The sequence below is a fragment of the Alosa sapidissima genome, chromosome 9, assembly GCF_018492685.1.
Source record: "Alosa sapidissima isolate fAloSap1 chromosome 9, fAloSap1.pri, whole genome shotgun sequence".
NCBI classification, from domain to species: Eukaryota; Metazoa; Chordata; class Actinopteri; order Clupeiformes; family Clupeidae; genus Alosa; species Alosa sapidissima.
Genome location: NC_055965.1, coordinates 4,339,450 through 4,360,011, shown reverse-complemented (window position 1 = coordinate 4,360,011; position 20,562 = coordinate 4,339,450). Strand labels below are relative to the sequence as shown.

The 20,562-nt window shown below is 43.0% G+C and overlaps 3 protein-coding genes across 7 annotated transcripts in view; 1 reads left to right on the top strand and 2 right to left on the bottom strand.

Moving 5' to 3' along the window:
* The window catches only part of rhot1b (ras homolog family member T1), an 18,571-nt gene extending 5,004 nt beyond the window's left edge, over positions 1 to 13,567 (bottom strand). For both annotated transcript variants that reach the window (XM_042104701.1, XM_042104702.1), the window contains exons 1-18: positions 13,175 to 13,567; positions 11,782 to 11,840; positions 11,523 to 11,604; positions 11,181 to 11,224; positions 11,030 to 11,083; positions 10,835 to 10,887; positions 10,269 to 10,377; positions 8,661 to 8,762; positions 8,460 to 8,558; positions 7,960 to 8,068; positions 6,625 to 6,745; positions 5,152 to 5,236; positions 4,590 to 4,735; positions 4,090 to 4,190; positions 3,485 to 3,615; positions 3,087 to 3,170; positions 2,297 to 2,419; positions 1,224 to 1,426 (exon numbers count right to left, since the gene is read on the bottom strand). In XM_042104701.1, the coding sequence (XP_041960635.1) occupies positions 1,224 to 1,426; positions 2,297 to 2,419; positions 3,087 to 3,170; positions 3,485 to 3,615; positions 4,090 to 4,190; positions 4,590 to 4,735; positions 5,152 to 5,236; positions 6,625 to 6,745; positions 7,960 to 8,068; positions 8,460 to 8,558; positions 8,661 to 8,762; positions 10,269 to 10,377; positions 10,835 to 10,887; positions 11,030 to 11,083; positions 11,181 to 11,224; positions 11,523 to 11,604; positions 11,782 to 11,840; positions 13,175 to 13,211 (1,742 nt within the window). In that variant the 5' untranslated portion in view covers positions 13,212 to 13,567. The remainder of the gene's footprint in view (positions 1 to 1,223; positions 1,427 to 2,296; positions 2,420 to 3,086; positions 3,171 to 3,484; positions 3,616 to 4,089; positions 4,191 to 4,589; positions 4,736 to 5,151; positions 5,237 to 6,624; positions 6,746 to 7,959; positions 8,069 to 8,459; positions 8,559 to 8,660; positions 8,763 to 10,268; positions 10,378 to 10,834; positions 10,888 to 11,029; positions 11,084 to 11,180; positions 11,225 to 11,522; positions 11,605 to 11,781; positions 11,841 to 13,174) is intronic.
* A 92-nt stretch (positions 13,568 to 13,659) lies between these two features.
* On the bottom strand, positions 13,660 to 19,062 carry LOC121719249 (arf-GAP with dual PH domain-containing protein 2-like). 3 transcript variants are annotated; one of them, XM_042104705.1, is made up of 12 exons: positions 18,979 to 19,062; positions 18,047 to 18,237; positions 17,720 to 17,850; positions 17,514 to 17,605; positions 16,706 to 16,794; positions 16,507 to 16,619; positions 16,130 to 16,279; positions 15,882 to 15,965; positions 15,592 to 15,654; positions 15,328 to 15,405; positions 14,875 to 15,100; positions 13,660 to 14,129 (listed from the first exon to the last, which is right to left on the bottom strand). In XM_042104705.1, the coding sequence occupies exons 2-12, from the start codon at positions 18,132 to 18,134 to the stop codon at positions 14,098 to 14,100; spliced, it is 1,146 nt and encodes a 381-aa protein (XP_041960639.1). In that variant the 5' UTR covers positions 18,135 to 18,237; positions 18,979 to 19,062; the 3' UTR covers positions 13,660 to 14,097. The 3 variants fall into 3 exon arrangements, with proteins under 3 accessions (XP_041960639.1, XP_041960638.1, XP_041960640.1); XM_042104704.1 differs by lacking the exon at positions 18,979 to 19,062 and adding an exon at positions 18,867 to 18,964; XM_042104706.1 differs by lacking the exon at positions 18,047 to 18,237 and having other exon boundaries at positions 18,979 to 19,058.
* Positions 18,433 to 20,554, top strand: tefm (transcription elongation factor, mitochondrial). Of its 2 annotated transcripts, none has more exons than XM_042104708.1 (4): positions 18,433 to 18,686; positions 18,928 to 19,397; positions 19,483 to 19,632; positions 19,732 to 20,554. In XM_042104708.1, exons 1-4 carry the CDS (start codon positions 18,644 to 18,646, stop codon positions 20,155 to 20,157), a joined length of 1,089 nt encoding a protein of 362 aa, XP_041960642.1. In that variant the 5' UTR covers positions 18,433 to 18,643; the 3' UTR covers positions 20,158 to 20,554. The 2 variants fall into 2 exon arrangements, with proteins under 2 accessions (XP_041960642.1, XP_041960641.1); XM_042104707.1 differs by having other exon boundaries at positions 18,583 to 18,683; positions 18,922 to 19,397.
* Positions 20,555 to 20,562: the final 8 nt, after the last annotated feature.

The window sequence follows — 20,562 nt, the reverse complement described above, 5'->3', positions numbered from 1 at the left end:
ACATACACACACACAAACACACACACACACACACACACCCTCACCCATACCCAAACACACACACACACACACAAACACACACACACACACCCTCACCCATACCCAAACACACACACACACACACACACACACACACACACACATACCCAAACACACACACACACACACACACACATACATACATACACACACACACATTTCCAACACACACACCCACATTTCCCACACACACACACACAAACAATCAAACACACACACACACACACACACACACAGTTGCTGTTAATGCACAGCAGTGTCCATCACCTGTGACGCCACCCACCAGTACCACAGCAGGTAGAGGAGCAGAGAGACTGGTCAGAAGAGAGTGAGTGAAGAAGACCACCAGTAGCCCTCATGGTCAAACTGATACACCGGCATGCACAAACCCTTCACCGGATCACCCCCCTCACACGTGCTGTAAAGACTATCCGTGTGCACGGGGCCATAATTAGCAACAAAATACTGACTTAACACAGATTACATTGAATAGTATAGTAAGTCATTTGTTGCAGATTTGTTGGATTAAAGTAGTAGGATGATCATGTGCTGCAGTGCACTGAGTTGGCTATGCAGAGGGATTACTGTTCAGATGGGTGGGTATTACATAATCCAGACATGACCTGCAGGTTGCAACACCGAAAACATTTCCCTTCAGAGTTCACAGCAAACAAGCCTTCAAGTCTTACCCTTATTGGCCTTTATAGTTCAGCAGCAGCCAAGTGGCTATGTATGGAAAAAAAAATAATTTGACATGCACACTTTGGCTGGTGCTCACCTGAGGCTCTCTGCTGCCCACTAGTGGCTACATGACAGATCTAAACAAGGCATCTGACTGGTGTAAGTACTGCCACACGCCACCAGTCGGCAACTGGCAAAATGAATGACTAACAGCTTCAGTTTGGGTGTCCATTATAAGACCCAACTGGACAAATGATCCATGATAGGTGAAGTTTACAAAAGTTTAGTGGACAAATGATCTAAGATCTAAGATGAACATACTGAAGAGAGGACGGTTGTAAAGTACTGTATTTGTCTACGTTTGAAGACCATTTAGACTAATTCAATACAACTGCACCAGATTAAATAAATACATGCATAAAGTACCAACTCTTGTGCTTGTCTGCAACTGTTGGGAGTGTGTGTGTGTGGGGAAGGGAGGGGGGGGCTCAGGGGATACCTACGGGTACATGGCCATGGTGGTCAGCTTGATGAAGATGTCCCTGTTGGGCGCGGCGGCCGTGTTGCAGGTGTACGACTGCGGCGGCGGCATCTTGTGCTTGCGGCAGAATTCCAGTGGGGTCAGCGCGTACTGCTGCTTCACCTCGGGCAGGTCCGCCTTGGACGCCACCATCATGCACGGCGTCTTGCTGTCCATGAAGTATTGCTGTCGGCACAAATGAAGAAGTGGCTACTGACTACTGACCTTTTACGTGATCAGAGGTGTGTGTGTGTGTGTGTGTGTGTGTGTGTGTGTGTGTGTGTGTGTGTGTGCGTGTGTGCGTGCGTACGTGCGACTGTATGTGTATATACACATACACTCAGTGTAGACAATCTGATCCCAGGCTCAATGTTTTCTTTTAGAGGGTGGGGTGTTTACTTGTATTACTGGACCTCACATACGATGCTTACGGCTTGAGCACGCTGTGTTGCATGTGTGGAACAGCTGCACTGTGTGGAACAGCTGCATTGTGTGCTGATTTTCACTTTGGCGCAAACGTTTACATGTTAGAGTGGCCACACTGCCTCCATCATACACACCTCTCAGGCCGACTGCACACACAACCCAACTAAAGAATAGAGGGTGCGCCTATTTTAGTCTCTGTGATGCAGATGGTTCTGGGCAGCAATAAATGGAAAAGACCAGTTGATAGTCGTATTGGTGTTTAAAAGGTGAACACAAAGACCAGTTGATAGTCGTATTGGTGTTTAAAAGGTGAACACAAAGACCAGTTGATAGTCTTATTGGTGTTTAAAAGGTGAACACACACGCGCGCAACTGCACCGCAGCAGCAACGGCCACAATACAGCTGTTCGGCAAACGTGACAGAGGCAATGTGTCTGGGCCGTCAGTCTCCTCTCTGACTTCACCTTAATGGCAATATGGCGTACAGTATATACAGTCATGAATAGTGCACTGAGTCAAGTCAGCTTTAGCCCACAGAACGAGTAGTGGCTCTAGGAGCCAAGTAAGTACAGCAGAGAGCAGGAGGTTAAAGTTTAAAGCTTAAATCCCAGCAAGGGGCATAATACAGACCTTAAAGACTTTTGCACAGTACTCAAAAGAGAAGGGGTTGCTGGCGTCGTAGATTAGGCACACAACATCGCAGGACAGCTCTGCGTCCGAGAGGAAATCAAAGTCTGGGAAGACCTCATGGAGCTGAGAGAGAGGCAGGAAGTAGTTCAACATTAGTCAGGATTACCTAAGGCAAAGGCAATTCCTAAGCCTTCAATAAAAAGACTGAACTGTAAGTAATGTCAGACACACTCAGACTTACACATTTCCTCTAACAGGTTATCTTTTTGTTAGTCCAGTTTAATGAATCATTTTCTCCAGAAATAGAGGCATTATTATAGTATAGTATAGTATATATACTTTTTTCATCCCGTGAGGGAAATTTGGTCTCTTCATTTAACCCAATCGGTGAATTAGTGAAACACAAACAGCACACAGTGAACACACAGTGAGGTGAAGCACACACTAATCCCGGCGCAGTGAGCTGCCTGCTACAACGGCGGCGCTCGGGGAGCAGTGAGGGGTTAGGTGCCTTGCTCAAGGGCACTTCAGCCGCGGCCCACTGGTCGGGGCTCGAACCGGCAACCCTCCGGTTACAAGTCCAGAGTACTAACCAGACACGCATGTGAAATGTTTGTAGTGGTCACATTAACACACTAATTCATATCCATACTTTTTAGCAGCCAGACATAAAATCAATCAAAGGACTGCTGAAGAAGCTCTACAATCAAAAAAAAAAATATTCTGATAGTGTCTTCATGAAGACACCATCTTAAAGCTCTATGCATGAGACAACAACAGCAGAGCTCACCAATAAGTACTTCTCCTGACCGTAGACAAAGGCTGTGCTGATTGCATAATAAGATTTGTGCTCTTCACTTATTGTTCTCTGGCGCTAAGGGAGGAGGGGAAAGACAAAACAGAACCAAGAACATTTGAGAACAAAAAGAGATACAATGTATTTCAGACACACCATGATTATACATGGTAAAACTAAACTTAAATCACACAAATACTTTTTAAAAGAACAAATTCCCCTTACAGTATATAATCATACTCATTTAAAAAATAAAAATAAACAAATTGACATTCTGCCATAAAAGTAGCAACTATAGCTGATTGCACTACAGTGCTGGTGCTAAATGGTTCTGTTTGACTGTCTGATCTGCATGAGGAGGCAAGAGCCACTGTGTGTGCTTGTGTGCTCACCATGAGGTTTCTGCCCAGGAAAGCCTGCAGGAAGCCGCTCTTGCCGCTGCCGATGGCGCCAAACACATTACAGCGGAACACGTTGCGCTGGGTCTGCTTCTTCTGCAGGTCAATCTTCTTGTCCCGAGTCACTGCAGGGGGGAGACCAAAGAGGAGGACAGAAGGAATGGAGGAATAAATAGAGGAGAACAACGGAGGGGAGGAGAGAGAAAGAGGACAAGAGAAGCACAAGGAGAGCACCGGCATAAATACTCAGTGATATATAAGCCACACTACTGCAGTCTGAATATTATTTGGCTAGTCTTTACAAATGAGAAATGTCTAACCAAAAATGGCCATGGCTTCAAAGGAAGAATTTTCATAATATGCCATGTGAAAATGTCATGTATTCTTTCAAAAAAACCTTACCACTTTCATATTATGCACTCTGACTAAATGTTCGCTATCATAAGCACAACAGCATAGTGAAAAAGTGATTATTATAAGCCATTTGAAAAGGGCTTATGATACACTGATGTCTTTTAAAAAAAAAAGAAAATCAGTGAAATTCTGTGGCCTTGAACTACCTGTTGGATATTATCACTATGACTGTAGATTGCTCTCACCTGTCATGCCAGCTGCCTGGGACTCCTGTTCAGCAATGATGGAGTAACCAAGGTAACCCAGGTACTCAAGGCACCGCTGCACATCTAGATATGTCGTTAGCCTGGACACAAGGGTACATGGACAAACAGCAGTTACTCTGCCACACTGAACAACGAAGCCAAACTGGGGTATTATGTATTATGTACTTTTTGTAATTTTTAAATACTTTGCAGTTGTTGATGCATCCTAAGCTCTAGTTACATAACTTACATCAGAGTAAAGAGTAGCTATGTAATGCTGGAATGTCTTACAGCTTATATGCAGGGCTCAAAAAAGCAATACTACAGTGTGTTGACACAGAAAACAGCATGTCAAACAGATGTGTTGGTGTTGTTCATGGTAAACAGATGTGTTGGTGTTGCTTATGGTAAACAGATGTGTTGGTATTGTTTATGGTAAACAGATGTGTTGATGTTGGTCATGGTAAACAGATGTGTTGGTGTTGGTCATGGTTACTGACGTCCACTGGGAGAGGTAGCCCTGGTATGTGATCCAGCCCTGGTCGTTGGTGCAGACGGTGTTGTTGACATCAGCACCCCAGGGCATGTAGGGAAAGACATCAAACAGGTCCTTCAGCTCCTCTGGGGACAGGGCACAGTCCCGGTCCTGCAACCACACACACACACACACATGACAGGGCTATGAAGATTAAATGGAAAAATACAGACATTAATGACATTTTACATGGAAAGATTTCAATGGTTAACATAATAGCTGAAAACATGCAATGTTTGGGAATGTCTTGTTATACTTTTATGAATAATTTTTTGGGATCACAAAGAAATGACTATTCATAAGGAGGACTATTCATAGGAGAAAAGACATTCATTTCTGCACTTTAAACTTTACAAGTGAACTTTAATGAGCCGTTATAACAGCACAGCAGATCTGCACGTTGCGCAGAGGATGCATGGCCTCCAGATAGCTGATAGTGATTAAGTGCAGTATTTAGCCATGTTAAGCCACCACTGTCCATCTATTGTCAGTAACACTGTGAGGGGGATGAAAAGCTTGTTCGTCACCTTATCATGTTTGTCGAAGATGCTCTGAAGGAAGAGGTAAGCATTGTGGTTGAGCTCGGTGGTACAGTCGGGAGGTATTTTTAACCTGCGGCGGCATAAACATTATAGTCAGATTAAGAGACGCACCCAGGGCCCGGATTAGCGATCAGAATAGCTGGATTACACCAGGGCTCCTCAAAAGACGCCGTGGGGGACGGCTAGAGAACCCCGCGGGGCGTGCGGTGGGGGTTGGTAGTGACCACCAGGGTGGTGCTGGGTTTCCTTCCATGATCCATTATCCCGGTCATTACCAAATGGGTTTACACCGCACCGTCCACAGGCTCCCCTCCATGAGGCCTCCCACCAGGCCAGCATCACATTAATGAGCTCACAGGGCTCACCCAGTTCATGTCTACCAGCAGGTGAACACCAGTGCCAAACAAACTTAACCCCTTTCATGCCTGATTGGGTGCTGCATCGACTTGCTTGAGGCAGCCCCCCCCCCACGCCACGCCACGCTGTCCGCTGGATCAGACCGATTTTCACATGGCTTCATTAGCAGTATTACCAAGTGTCCCTACTGCAGTAACCTGCCTCCGATAGCATCACATGCATGTTTCTGACAGCTGTTGAAATAGCTTAGTGTTGAAGTAGAAATACTGAAATATTGACAGTTGAAATGGCTGAATAGTTAAATAGTTGAGTAGTTTAAATAGTTAAATTATTTAATAGTGAATTATTGTAGTGAAAGACATTTATTTTGAAACAGTTGTGGGCAGAGGAAATAGTAGTCTTAAGAGAGCCAGATTGTATGCTTAAAGCCTGAGACAGAGTATATAGTTTAAAAGTTGAATTTAAATAGTGTAATGGATGTTGATAGACAGAAAGTTGAATGGATGTTGATAGGCAGATTGTTTAATGGATGTTGGTGGATAGTTTAATGGGTGGATGAGTGAATGGTTTGAAGAGGATGAATGGATAGAAAGTTGGATGGAATGTGCCTTATATCCTTGTAGAATGGAGAGACACAGAGAGAGTTGGCCTAGTTAAGCAGAAAGCAGTTGATACAGGTGCAATCAGTTTAACTGGCCCTTTGATGGGTCCTAGTAGTGAGCAGCTGGAAGTTGATACAGGTGCAAATCAAGTTAATTAGCCCATTGTGATGTCATCAGCCCATGTTAAGTCTATGGGGAAAAATAAGCTTGTTTTTTATTAATATCTCAAAAAGTATAAAGTTTACAAATGTGAAAAATACATTCCCCACGTGTCCTTTTCAAGACCTACGTTACAAAGTTTGAACGAAGTTTCTACGTTAAACGGTTAAAGCTGAATTAGATGCAGAAATTTGGTGGGAAGAATAATAATAAGAAGTAGAAGAAGAAGAAGAAGAAGAAGACTTCGGATAACAGAACAGTGCATTTTCATGCACTGTAATAAGATTGCTAGGATGATCATGAGTCCGACTAAGACGATGGCCAATAGGTGGACACTCACGGGGGGAAGAGGTAGTCCTGGTGGAGCTCCAGGTCGTCATCATAGCCAAACCTGCGCAGGACGGTCCAGGTGGTCTCGTGCCTTCCTCTCTGGATGAAGAGTGTGTGTAGGAACAGGAACCCTGGGAGGGGGGACAGGACAGTTACACACAGGCCATGCCGGATGTAGGACTTTAAAACATTAAAACCATAAAGACATGAAGACATTAAAACCAGTCGAAGCTGCGAGTAGCTGGTTGTTACAATAACGGTTAGGGTTGCAACATTTCGGGAATTTTCAAAGTTGGAAACTTTCCATGGGAATTAACGGGAATATATGGAAATTAACAGGAATAAACGGGAATTAATGGGAATAAACTGGGAATTTTTAATATGGCAAGTTAGTCTATAACAGGGAACTTAAATGTAGTAGACAAAACCCCATCTTGCAGCATAATATTAGTTAAAACAACCTGATTTAATGCAATTTCAGTTAAATTTCTACCCTGCACATACATCAATCCCATGCACACAGCAATCAGCATAGGCTACTAGACATAAAGGAAACCTATGATGCGTTCATGTGCATGGGGAAAATAAATTCCCAGTGAAAATGTCATCTCATGTGGGAATAACTGGTGGAAGTTTGCAAACAGAGTCTTCATTCAAATGGGTGTACGTCATTTTGCATAAACTGTAATGGGACGATTAATCTGTCTGATTAAGCTTGACAACTTATATATAATTTACATAATCTATAAGGTTTGGTTGGGGTGGTATGTTGTGTCATATTTTTATTTGTTTTACCATTTTCTGGGATTCTAACTGAACAAACTGATTGTCAGTCAATGTTCCAACCAACTGGATTTTGTTGTTGAGTGGCGTGGTGTATCTTGGGCAGTTCAGTGGTTTCAGTGTTGCTAGCTTAGCACGCTAGTAAACCATAGGCAGAGAATGGGATTCCCGCTAGCATGTTAGCTATCTTTGTATGCTAAGCGAAAATACGAACAAACTAATCATATTGCTTATTTCGAAACAAAATGTTAATGTCTGTATATGAAACAGTAGGAGTTACCAAAAATTCCCAGTTAATTCCCGTAATTCCCATTAATTCCCATAATTTCCTTTAATTCCATGAAAGTTTCTAATTTGGAATATTTCCAAAATTCCCCAGCTTAACTTCCCATGGAAAGTTTCCGGTAAGTTTCCGGAAATTTACCGGAAATTGTCCGCCCCTTTGCAACCCTAATAACGGTATCCATGGTTCAAAAAGTAAGTAATTATTTATATAACGTAAATTAATAACCAGCAGTGAATGGCAGTTTAGAGCAACAACAAATGTGTGTGCGTGTTGTACCATTGAGCGTGAGGCCGTTGTCACACACTCCATTATTTATGTTCTTCCGCACAACATTCTTCACGTCCTCCAGAGCTTGGGCAGCCAGGGGGCTGTTGAAACATGTCCTCTGCAACAGAGGACACAACACAATTTACTACAGTTGTACTACAGTTTACTACAATTTACTACAATGTACTACTGCACCAAACCCACTGCCCCACTACATCCACAGGCACAGCACAAAATACTACTTTTAATACTGATCCACATCCACTCCAATCCAAATCACTCAGGTACAGTATCACATACACATAAGAAACTACTGCGTCACCATTAGAACACTACTCACTATTAACTAACACTACGGGTGCCACAAATTTATTCTGAAGGAAATAAATTTGTGGCACCCGTAGAGCTCATCATAACTATTGTTCTCCTTTATTGAATTAACACAAGAGGAGTGAACCCGACACTAGTCAACTAAAGAGAAAAAACACCATTAGTGTGGGGGGACTCACTTGGAAGAAGTTGAGCTCGTTATCATTAAGGATGCCATCATTGTCCAAATCGGACACCTTGAAGATGCGTGTGAGTGCCCTGAGACAAGCCACCTTCATCTGCAAACAAGACTCAGAAGTTTCACATGCAGACATGGCTGAACCTATTTCATTATATATTGTGGAAAGGGAAAACTGGCTCCTCAGATAAGGCTACTGTACCTCCTTCTGGTCAGGGCAATAGAGTGGACCGGTTGGGTGCAGAACTGCCTTCTGAGCATAGTAGAAGAGCTCCGAGATGTTCTTCAGGTTCTTGGCAGAACACTTGGGAAGGTAACAACAAAACAAAAGGTAAGAACTGAACATCCATATCCCATCCCATACCCACCTCATTTGTACACACATTTGGAGTTACAGAGCAGCTTCACACCTTGATCACAAACTAAAAAAGAAGAGTGAAAGGGCAGTTGCACACTGCGTGTATTTGAATACTCCTGAGAGGAGCACTTCCTAAAGCTCTTGGAAATTAATGCATGCTAGCATGCTAGCTACATGCTAGCATGCTAGCTACATGCTAGCTACCTGTGAATTCAGGAATACTCCAGGAAACAAATCTGTACCACAGCCATGTTAATGCCACGTTGCTATGTTCAAACAGTAACCATTTGAGTGCCTCTATGACATTCAAACCACTAAAAGTCCATAACTTAAGACAAAGATTGACAAGATCAGGGTACTGAGCGCTGATCTGTGGCCAGACGTCTGCTTGTGGTTCCTGCTGCGCTCAATAAATCTCATCACACCATAGCATTTAATACAAACTGACATCCTCTCTTGTCAGGCCAAGTGCCAGAAGTCGGAGGTGTGGGTGTACCAGCACTGAACTGACACTGTTCCAACTCAGAGCTTTATTGGCACACTCTAAGCTGCTAGTCATGATACAGGCAGGAGGAATGGGAGATCCCAGAGCCCAGGCTCTCAAGGCTCCCGGAGGGCCTTAGCATCGGTGCCCTGTCCATACTCGTCCCCTTCCAGAGAAGGGATCAGACCAAGAGATTAAGCCCTCAGCAGGTCCCCTTCCAAGTCTGGGTGGAGACAAGCTTAACACTTTCTAACAGTGGCAGTGCCAACTGAGATGGGACAGTGGCATAGCTAGTTAATGCCAACTGAGACGGGACAGTGGCATAGCTAGTTAATGCCAACTGAGATGGGACAGTGGCATAGCTAGTTAATGCCAACTGAGACGGGACAGTGACATAGCTAGTTTGCTCATTAACGCATAACTGTGATGAGACAGTGGCATATAGGAGGGTGGCAGCTGCTGGTATCTATTAGTATCTTTTTGATTTGGCCTCCTCATGCAACATGGCTTTAAAGCACACACCAATCAATGACTAGAGGGATGCGACGGTGAATTTATCTTCATTTACAGACTACTTCAGTTCAGGGTGTAATGACCCATATAGTACATTGGTCATTGCAGCCCAATCCAGCCTGTAATAAAGATGTCCATGTTGATAAAAACCAACATGCACTTTTAACAGTAATTAATGTTCATTACAACATGAGTCACAGTGCTTCTCAGATGAAAATGTAGAAGTGGCAGATATGACACAAACAGTCCTCACTGAGCAGGACCTTTTTCAAAGCTCCCTTTTCTGGAAAGACCTCCAAAGCAGACTGCGGAGTTCCTCTCATCATGGATGAGAAATCTCTTAAAAACTAGCAGTCCACCATGTTGGAGCTGTACAGCTGCTCATGTAGTGACTGGTAATGGGCTACTACATGGCCTTGACCTTTGCCCCCCTGCTCGAGTCTCCTGCTCCTCACCTCCACACACGTCTCGATCTCTGTGTACTTGTTCATGATGGGCAGGATGGTCTCCATGCTGCTGTGCTCCACCAGGTCTGACTTGTTGCCCACCAGGATGAGGGGAATCCTGACCAACACACACAGCAGCAGACAGTCTATCAGCTAACTAGTGCAGAGCACATATTTAGAGGGAACAAGTGAAACAATGTTAACTTGGTGCAGCTATCACTTTGCACTTTATTTGACACTTTGTTCTTCCATGTTTACTGGTAACCTACTTTCCATTCTATTCTTGTAGATTTACGGTTTTCTTTTAAATACACCCCACCCCAATGAACTATTCACTGAACATTATTTATTTTATCTCATATGCATATGTAAGGAAATGCAGGAAATGATTCAAGAGAACATTGTGTATTTTATGAATATTGAGCTCTCATTCAACTGGGGACAGACATTTAGTATGTCACCTCCGTGACTCTGTAATATGCAGATTGAGGGCGTATGTGAGTCCTGCATATTATACTATGATATATGGCACACTTCCCTTGAACCAAACAAAATAATAAACATTCTTCACAAACCTGCTGTCCTTATCTGTTCTGTCATTTATTAGTGGAATCCAATGACTGGTGACCTAAAACAAAAAAACATACATTAAATAATAAAATTACATCGATTTCCACAGCAATCAATCCAAACAACTGTCAGATCATATGTTCTGACATTAACCAATGGCAAGTGAATCTGGAGTTAGCTTGCAGACATTCCCACAATACCTTTTCAATGGACTTCTTGTTGTTGACTGAGTAGACAATGCAGATAACATTGGCCTGTAATTGACAGAGGACAATAATTAGCTATGGCATTCCACCATGCATGAATACAACAGCATGACTCCCCAGCACCAGTGAGGGGCTCGAGTCCCACCTTGGTGATTTCCTGATAGAGCTGCTCATCCGTCTGCTCCACCTCTGGGGACACAGAGAAGCACGAATCCATTAGACCAGTGACCAGAGCCCTTCAGCACCCTACTACACTTTAAACAGGCTTCTATTGGCAGCCTTCAGCACCCTACTACAGTGTACTTTAAACAGGCTTCTATTGGCAGCCTTCAGCACCCTACTACAGTATACTTTAAACAGGCTTCTATTGGCAGCCTTCAGCACCCTACTACAGTGTACTTTAAACAGGCTTCTATTGGCAGCCTTCAGCACCCTACTACAGTATACTTTAAACCGGCTTCTATTGCCAGCGCTGAGTGGCCATTACCTGAGTAGTCAACAATGTGTGTGGGCACTCTCTCTGGGGTGACGTCGGCAGGAATGGTGATTTCTTCAGCCCGATAGGGCACCTGAAGCAAAAAAACAGCTCAACACATGAACACAGTATGCATTTATATACAGTCTACAAAATCAATAAGTATTTAATCCACTTTGAGATGACATAGAATTCCATATAAAGGCCTATCATGAAACTGTATTGTTGTCTGATTCAGCGTCTTTGGTATTGTGAGAAATTGTTTGCATACCACATCTGGGAACTCCTCGGTGACCAGGGACATAATAAGGGAAGTCTTCCCTACTTTGGCTGTGAAGAAAAGATACAAGTAAAACCACAACAGTGAATGTTGACAGCATCCCCTACTGAGTCAGTTCTATCTCTGACCTTCAAAGTTCTCTCGTCTGATCTTAAAATAGCCTCCCTATTCCCTAATATGTAATTCATGATACAGCTGTAATGCGTTGTACCCCATTTTCATTTATGTGGGCCACTTTTTAAACAACTGGCTGTTGACCGTATACACCATCCTACCACACAACTGTATGTACCTTATGCATCACACAAGGAAGGCTGCAATACATTTTAGGGTAGGTAAAAAAAAAAAAACATTTGGACATTCAGGTTTAGCACCTGATATTATGGTGTTGCTTTCATCACCTGCTGCAGTGTGTCTCCATCAATGAGAGCATTGCCACCAGGACACTCTTCTTTACTTAATCACAAGGGATGACACAATATTTGATACTTCATGACTTCATGATTCCTTCATCAGAGCACGGTCTTGAGTAGGCTTCCAAGCCTCAGCTTGGCCAGATATGTCTGAACACTATCTGCAGTATTTGGCTTGGATCAGTACAGGTGTGTGCAGGTTATGGTCCAGGCCGTTGTAGGTATCTGACCAGGGCCATACTCTAGGCCCATTTGACCAAGACATGGCATACAATTAGTCTATTATTCCTTGATACAATTTCGTGGTAACCAGTTGTGCAGACACCATCAGTGGTGCATTTTGAATTGTATTTTCACATAGTTCCCTGGATAACAAGCCAGATACCAAATTCTAGGTCAATATTAGCCTAACAATTACTTGAGTAAACGAGGTAAATGTTGAGTAAATGTTTACTTCAGTAATCATGGTATGCACATTCAAAACATACATGGATATTGTTCAGCCTCTCTCTCTCTCTCTCCCAAATTCATTGGCCAGGCTAAACCTTTGAACTGTAATTAGAGCAGGCTACAACATGTCATATCTATTTACAAAATAATGCTAAATATTGAGGCATGAGATAGAGTAGCGCATATGGCTATACCGATTAAGTCTTACGTTATGTTTCCCACAATGAGCAGCACTGGCAGTTCAACATCGGATTAAATAATGTTAAGTAATCAGTGTTCATTGTGGTTGACTGGTCTGTTGTTTAGCGTCGTCGTTTCGGTACCCTACACAAACAGATCGAATTCTCCATAAACTCACAGCAATAAAACACAGACTACTTCTGGGAATGTATGTTATAGGCGCCACAACACAACATTCGTCTTAACAGTTTGTCACTTGTCTTCTTTGCTAATAACACGGTCATGGTCATGGCAGCGGCAGCATGCAGTCCAAGCGAATGAAAAACAATATGCACACTCACGTTCTCCTACAAGTAATATCCTCACGTCCTTCCGCATCTTTTCCAGTTTGTCTGTCCGACTCGGAAAATCTCTGATCGAAAAGCATTTAAGGTGACATGCGGTAGGACAGCAAGGTTGAAGGCAGATCTGATCTGATCTGACCGGACGATTTCAAGTGCGCAGATTGTGTGGGCCCTTACGGATCTACCGTCAGAATATTAGTTTGAATTATGTTTAAAGACAGTGTTTTTTGTCAAATAGTTCTCATTAGTGCACTTGACACACGGGCACTGGTGAGGTATTTTGAGATGTACAGATTTACATCTGCGCGAAAGGCTGCAACCGCCGATGTTGGTGGTTGTTGGCTAGGCTGCTGATTCTCGCATCATGGTACACGCCTCCACCAGCTGACGTTCCTACGGACGAGTAAAAGAGTGGGACAAGTAGCACGGATTGCGGATAATGCGTAGCCTAGCCTAATTCTCTGATCAAGACGGGACTATTAATTTAGACTCTTTTATTTCATGTCAAAAACAAATTTCATAAGGCCAACTTTCATAAAAACGGCCATAATATATTATAAAATCTAATTTGATTAATGACCAGGAACAATCATAGGAAAGCACAATCAAACTGCAGAAAGTGTCTGATTTGTAACTTGTTATGGTTTTCAAATAATATAATCAGAGTCAGCTATATGACTGGCAAGGAAATGCAGGTCATCTTCTCCAGGTACAGTCCAATGATGAAATAGCGGGTTCTGGCTCGATTAATGTAAAACAAACAAAAATGCATTCGAGGACTTAAACCCCATATGATAGGCCTACAATGTACCAACACATAAATTGTATGCACATTCACAGATCTTTAAAAGTCTCTAAAGGGCTATCTTTAAAAGGCAAATACATTTGCAAAGATAAACAATCTTCTTGTCCTCCTCTCTTCATGATTTCCTGCGGCTCATGTCTGCTTCCACTGAAATGAGAAAAAGAAAGAAAGATGATAACCGATGCACTGTATCCTTTACATCACCATGTTATCAGTAATCTACCGTGTTATTGGCCGAGTGACCTGTATAGTTGTATAGTCTGTATAGTTGGTACTGATAAAGCATGTGATCACTGTTTAAGTATGTGTGGTGTGGTGGGATGTGTGGTGTGGTTGTGGTGCGGTGTGGTTGTGGTTGTGGTGCAGTGTGATTGTGGTGCGTTGTGGTTGGGATGTTGTGTGATTGTGGTTGTGGTGCAGTGTGTTTGTGCTGCGGTGTGGTTGTGGTGTGGTCGTGGTGCAGTGTGATTGTGGTGCGTTGTGGTTGTGGTGTGGTCGTGGTGTGGTCGTGGTTCAGTGTGATTGTGGTGCGGTGTGGTTGTGGTGTGGTATGGTCGTGGTGCGGTGTGGTCGTGTTATGGTTGTGGTGCGGTTGTGGTTGTGGTGCGGTGTGGTCGTGGTGCAGTCGTGGTATGGTTGTGGTTGTGGTGCGGTGTGGTCGTGGTATGGTTGTGGTTGTGGTGCGGTGTGGTCGTGGTATGGTCGTGGTTGTGGTTGTGGTTGTGGTGCGGTGTGGTCGTGGTATGGTCGTGGTATGGTTGTGGTTGTGGTGCGGTGTGGTCGTGGTATGGTTGTGGTTGTGGTGCGGTGTGGTCGTGGTATGGTTGTGGTTGTGGTGCGGTGTGGTCGTGGTATGGTCGTGGTTGTGGTGCGGTGTGGTCGTGGCTCTTACGGGCATAGTGCTGAGGGAGCATGGGCAAAGCCATGACCTCTCTGAAGGCCCCGATCCACTCCCTCTGCTCCTGCTCCCGGTCACACATGAACACAAACTGCCTGTTCGGCGTCTCCACCACGATCCCACACCTCCACTTGCATCGGGCGCGTTTGGGCACGCTCTCTCTCACCGAGTAGCCATGGGCTTCAGTGCCGATAAACACAGCACCCAACTCCAAGGCATCCTTTAACAGAAGCAAGGCATCTGATGAAATGCCCTTCAGCACATTACTAAAGAGAGAAGTAAGTAAGTAAATACTTTATTTATATAAATATTATTTGCACTAACTAACTTACTTATTTCCCTCTTTTGGAAAGAAGAGAAGAGGTAGCGACTGCATATACAGTGCCTACATATGCCTTCTTTTGTTCCCTTTTGTTCAAGATAATATTTAGAAAAATCCAAACTCACCATTGGTGTTTTAAAGTAGAGCAGCCTCCTGTCCACAGAACAAAGAATGAACCATCTTCTCTTGAAAGGTTCCCTTTGCTTGTCCAAGAGAAAGTAAAAAGTGTTGACATCATTTCTGATATTATCATTTGTCTCTCAGAAATATACAATGGTATCTCAAAAAATATGTAATAAATTGCATATATCATAAATTTAATGAACAAATAATTGGAGTAAATGCATATTGCATATGCCGCATTGCACACATATGTGAGTGGCACCAACCTTTGGCCCAGTCTTTTCCATGTAGCCCTCTTTGATACTGCTTCTAGTTAGTAATGGTAGAAGCTTCTCAAAGAAAAACAAAACAAATAAATGAAGCAAAAAATAGACAATAACTGAATGGCTAATAATTTATGAAAGCTATTGCCATATTGCCATGTGATATATAGCCTACTGTAAGACATGACTGTTGTCACAAGTACATGTTTATCAAAAAGTCTTATTTAACATTTATTGATATGTTTATGAATACATTTGGATATTTCTGAATAAATCAGGAGTGCTGTCAGTACCTCACTGTCATTGGGTGGGGAGAGGGTCATCTTCAGGTATGCATAGCGGGCTGCCCGGATCGCATTGAACCAGTTCACAATCACCTGAAAGGCAGAGATATTGAGCTGAATGATCCATACAACCAACACCATTCCCATAAACTAGCAAAAGCATGCAACATTCACTTCAACCCTAGTCCAACTATGCAAATTGTTGTGAGTGAACAGGTATTACACAACATTAGACAAGAGATGTGGATTATTCCCACCTGGCCACTCTCGTGGTAGACAAAGAGGTTTCTGGTGTGGTCCTCTTTTACATAGGAGATCTGTAGGCCATGGTGGTGGCCTATCTTCTCTGGCTGGAAAGATGCATTCAGATCTCTCACTGGGATGACTGCTTTGGGCCCTCTGGACAGCTGAGTAAGCCAGAAGTCGAGAAAGATGAAGGAATATTACCATGATCAAAGGGAGGAGTATTAGCTTTAAAAAATCTGAAAAAATTATGAAACCAGACAAAAATAAACACAAAAGAGTGTATTAGCTTATTAGCAATAGGCTTTGTGTCATCTTTGACCCTTCTACCAGCAACTACTTTCATCCATTTTTTAAAGAAGTTTGGATAACTTCCCAAAGAAGTACTTACATCGTCTTTGTTGAAGTACACAAGTGTGAGTTCTTTCTCAGAAAGGACAAATCTCCTTTTCAAGAACTGCTTATTAGCTTTGCCTTTCTTCCACAAGGTCCCTTCATAGCAACCTGTTTGAGGTTAATACTTTAGTATGAGAATGGTTTGTTATCACAAGACGTTCCTGTCACTACTGGCTGTGAGCGGGTCTATTCACCTGAACTGTAAATCTTTTGGAGGTGCATGTGCTCTCCTGTGAACTCACACCGCTCGTATTTTGCTCGAATCCACTGCTCTCTGAGGACTCTTGAAGGAAAAGAACATATTTATTCAAATGTATTGTATTCATAATAATAATAATTATTATTATTATTAATAATAATAAGAGTTAATAATGATAAAAGTTAGAAGTAAATCAGTTAGAAGTGAATGCATTTATGCTCTAATTGCATTATTTGATTATTTCCACCTGTTTAAGGAGAATTTTTTGGGATAATTGACACTATCGGTCAGAAGTTTTAAAAGCTCTTTTATGGGTCTTTTTTTTACTATCGCTACAAAAACTGCAAACTCAAAACTATGAATTAACACAAATGGGATTATGCAGTAAACAAAAAAGTGTAAACAAATAACATGTTTTATATTTATTATACAATGTAAAAGTAGAAAAAGAGGGAACCAAGAACGCGTAGGAGTTTCAAAACTTGTGACCGGTGGTGTATGTATGCTTTGAGCTTGCTATGCCAATTAAAGGTTGGGTAAGGGATGCGTTTTGTTATTGTTTGGTGGACAGGCTGCAGAAGACTGTTCATGCTCCTAGAGAATGGAGAGCGAATGGATCATGAGGAAATACTCACTGAATGTTACAAAAAGTGTTATGTGTTAGAAATTGCTTAGCATCGCTTATCCTACCATTAACTGTACAAAAAGGTGTGTGTACTTCTGCAGAAAATCCCCCTTGTGAATGGCCTCTGTTGAGGGTTGTCATTACACTTCCTCATTATAGCAAGTAAAACAAAACTCACACACAGTCATGTTGTTTTGGCCTGTAGTAAAAAGCTGGAACAAACTTCTCGTAATGGGCTTTGACAGTTGAATTGCCATGGCGCCTCATAAACTGGTAATAAACAACAGACCCATGCAGAAGTTACATTTGAAGCACTCATCATTGACAACGTATGAATCAAGTATGATTGGTTGATATCACACAAGTCTAGTGGGCCCACAGTACCTCAACCAAGTCATCTTCCCAGTTGTCCAAACGTATGGACTTGATGCGGCTGATGTTTGGCAAGTCTCTGTGTGTGCCTGAGCAGCTCATGCACACAAACACACCCAGTTTGTAGGAGGCCCAATCTGGTTCTGAAGAGCACCACCGTCACCAAGACACAAATAATGAAACAACCATTAGGATCCCCAGGATAACACTTATCTCATCCATACATATCTGGTGATCTTCCTCCAAATGTTTGACATTAAATTGACAATTCAGTAAAACAGGACAGAGATGATTAAATACAGCAGTCCTTGATGTAAGAGTGAAATGGTCAACACTCACCAGGTGCCCCACAATCAGCACAAAAACTGTTATTGGACTGTTTCACCATCTCTAAAAGAATAATCTTGTTTCTGTCCCAAGACCCCATGGGTGCAGAGAAGATGCCATCTTATTTATGTTCCATCCTGTTTGTCTCCCTCTCTTTCCAATCAGAAACATCCCATCTTCAGACAACATCCAATATATCCTTTCTGCATTGAAGAATCATCTAATGTTAATCTTTTCATCTAAACTGTTCGTAACCCACTGTGAGGGGCAGAAGTGAAGTGCAAGTTTCCTCTGTATTGCACAGGTGTATTGTTAGAACTTCTCTTGCCCTGCCCTTGAGCTGAGGAAGTGAAAACTTCATACACACAAGTAAACATGAACTACTAAAATTATCTCAACGAGCTGAAGAAGTGAAACATCAGACATCATGACACATGCACTGTGCACATAATCTGGCAACTGCAACTAGATGCAATACAACTGTTTTTCTTCAGGGCCAGTACGATAGGACCGTTTATTCCTGTCCCAGTGTTTCACACGGAAAAATAATCAAGGCGGACATTACAAGCACAATTTGTCTTGACACGACTGTCATGCAATGAAAAGGCAATGTGGATCGTTAGACGTCTTCTCTCCTCTGCAGTCTTAAGAGGTATCCAACATAACATAAAATTCGCCGAAGAATGGTGTGCACTGTATCTTTTAAAGAAGACAAATTATAACAAGTCTGTTACATCTATGCTAGTTAACCTTGCCAGTATCATTGTAGTAGCTAACAGTTAGCATGGTTTAGCTAGGACATGGTGAAGTTAATCAACAAACATTTGCTTACAGTAAAAGACGAGTATAAGCTGAGGCACTGGCACTGATATTTGTCTATAATGTCTCCGCAGGTCATTATGGATTACTTTGTCGTACAACGGGTTCACTCCCTGAGGTCTCACCTAGATACCTCCAATGCACATGTTGCTGGCGAAGCCGCATCACAGTTGCTGGGTTCGACGCTTTGAATGGTTCCCTCTCCTCGGAGTTATGCAGCGATGACAAGCAATCGTTGGATGCATTTTATACACACGAACAGCGAGCTGCCATCCTGCAGCTTCTAAATAATGCAACGGAATCGGAACTTGCTAACATAAAACTTTTGAGAGGACGCAAATCTGTAAATATAGTGGAATATAGAAGTCGACATGGGCCCTTCAAAAACCTCGAAAGTGTCATAAACGTACCATTAGTGAAGCACAAGAGTGCTGTTATTGTTTTCAACTCCATACTTAACCCACCTGAAAAGAAGGAGAAAAGGAAAGCAAAGATACAACTCGCCAAATTCATCAGACCAGAGATCGATCGAGGGCACCTAGAGGTAATGCCAGTTGTGTGCCCATACCATGCGCTATCATTATATAATATTTATTTACAATAACGGAAGTTTCGCTTCATTGTTTCAGGAGGCTAACACGATCGTGTCCGTCATATGTGGCACCAACAAAGTGGCATGGGCTCACATGGACCGTGCCTTGACGGTGCTCGATTGGCAACAGCAGGAATGCAGTAGCTTCATGAAGGGGACATACATGGCCTCAACCTACTTAGAGGAAGTAAGCCTCATAGTTTTTTTTCCATAGTGCCACGTCAAACACATGGCTATGAACTGTGTCTTGACGTGCATGCATGATGTATAATATTTTTTTTTCCAGATTTCATCTGTTGTATCACACATCCCTGATGCGGACTTCTTCATTGTTGAGAAGCCAGGGATCTCCATGCAGAACACAACACTATTTCCAGTCATGGCGCACCTCCGCACCGTGGAGGCCATGCTGTTTGCCCTGCTGACGCAACGGCAGGAAGCCGGCGACTCGCCCAGAGTTCTAAACATGATGCGTGTGGCCGTTGGCCGTCACTTCGACCTGATAGTGGGCGAGTCGCGAACCAGCGGAGCGCAGGTGTTGCGTCAGATGATGACCGAGTCCGTGACCAAGAAGGCCCCTCGTGTCACTTTCCCCCACGACCTGCTGGTGAAGTATCGGAACGCGTTCCAGATGGGCAGCCACAAGCGCGGGGAAGAACTGTGTGATGCCCTGCTGCAGGCAGTGGCCTTCTATGAGCTCCTTGGGGAATAGACTGCTTAGGTATCTTTGACCTTTGGGTTATGTCACTGTCCCATGAGTCAGCACTAAGCTGGCATTTCCACTCCCCCGATGACTGCCACCAATGTATTTACCTCTGAACATCTGAAACAGGTTCGCAGTACATTTCTACTGTATGAGCCAGGCCTGGATCAATCCTCTTGACACATCAAATGTGCTCTCTTCTGAAATGTTATGTTTCCTGTGGTCTCAAACATGACTTCTCTGACTCTGACTTCCGAGTTTGCTGAGCTAACATGCATCGTGGCTTAATGTTTGGAACAGATGAGTAACCACAAAGTAGCCACAAACCTTGCAATACCTCCTGAGATTGTGGAGAGTCACACAAACTCACCTCTAGAAAAATAAAGTTTAATGTATTGAAAAATGACACTGTAG

Excerpts from the sequence above, each read along its gene's own strand:
- LOC121719249 (XM_042104705.1), bottom strand. The coding sequence starts at position 18,134 with ATGGGGTCTTGGGACAGAAACAAGATTATTCTTTTAGAGATGGTGAAA. Across the intron at positions 17,851-18,046 it reads TGCTGATTGTGGGGCACCTG|AACCAGATTGGGCCTCCTAC; the intron begins GTGAGTGTTGAC and ends GGTGCTCTTCAG. Across the intron at positions 15,406-15,591 it reads TGGAAAAGACTGGGCCAAAG|CAAAGGGAACCTTTCAAGAG; the intron begins GTTGGTGCCACT and ends CTCTTGGACAAG.
- tefm (XM_042104707.1), top strand. The coding sequence starts at position 18,644 with ATGTGGATCGTTAGACGTCTTCTCTCCTCTGCAGTCTTAA. Across the intron at positions 18,684-18,921 it reads TCTCTCCTCTGCAGTCTTAA|CCGCAGGTCATTATGGATTA; the intron begins GAGGTATCCAAC and ends TCTATAATGTCT. Across the intron at positions 19,398-19,482 it reads TCGATCGAGGGCACCTAGAG|GAGGCTAACACGATCGTGTC; the intron begins GTAATGCCAGTT and ends TCATTGTTTCAG.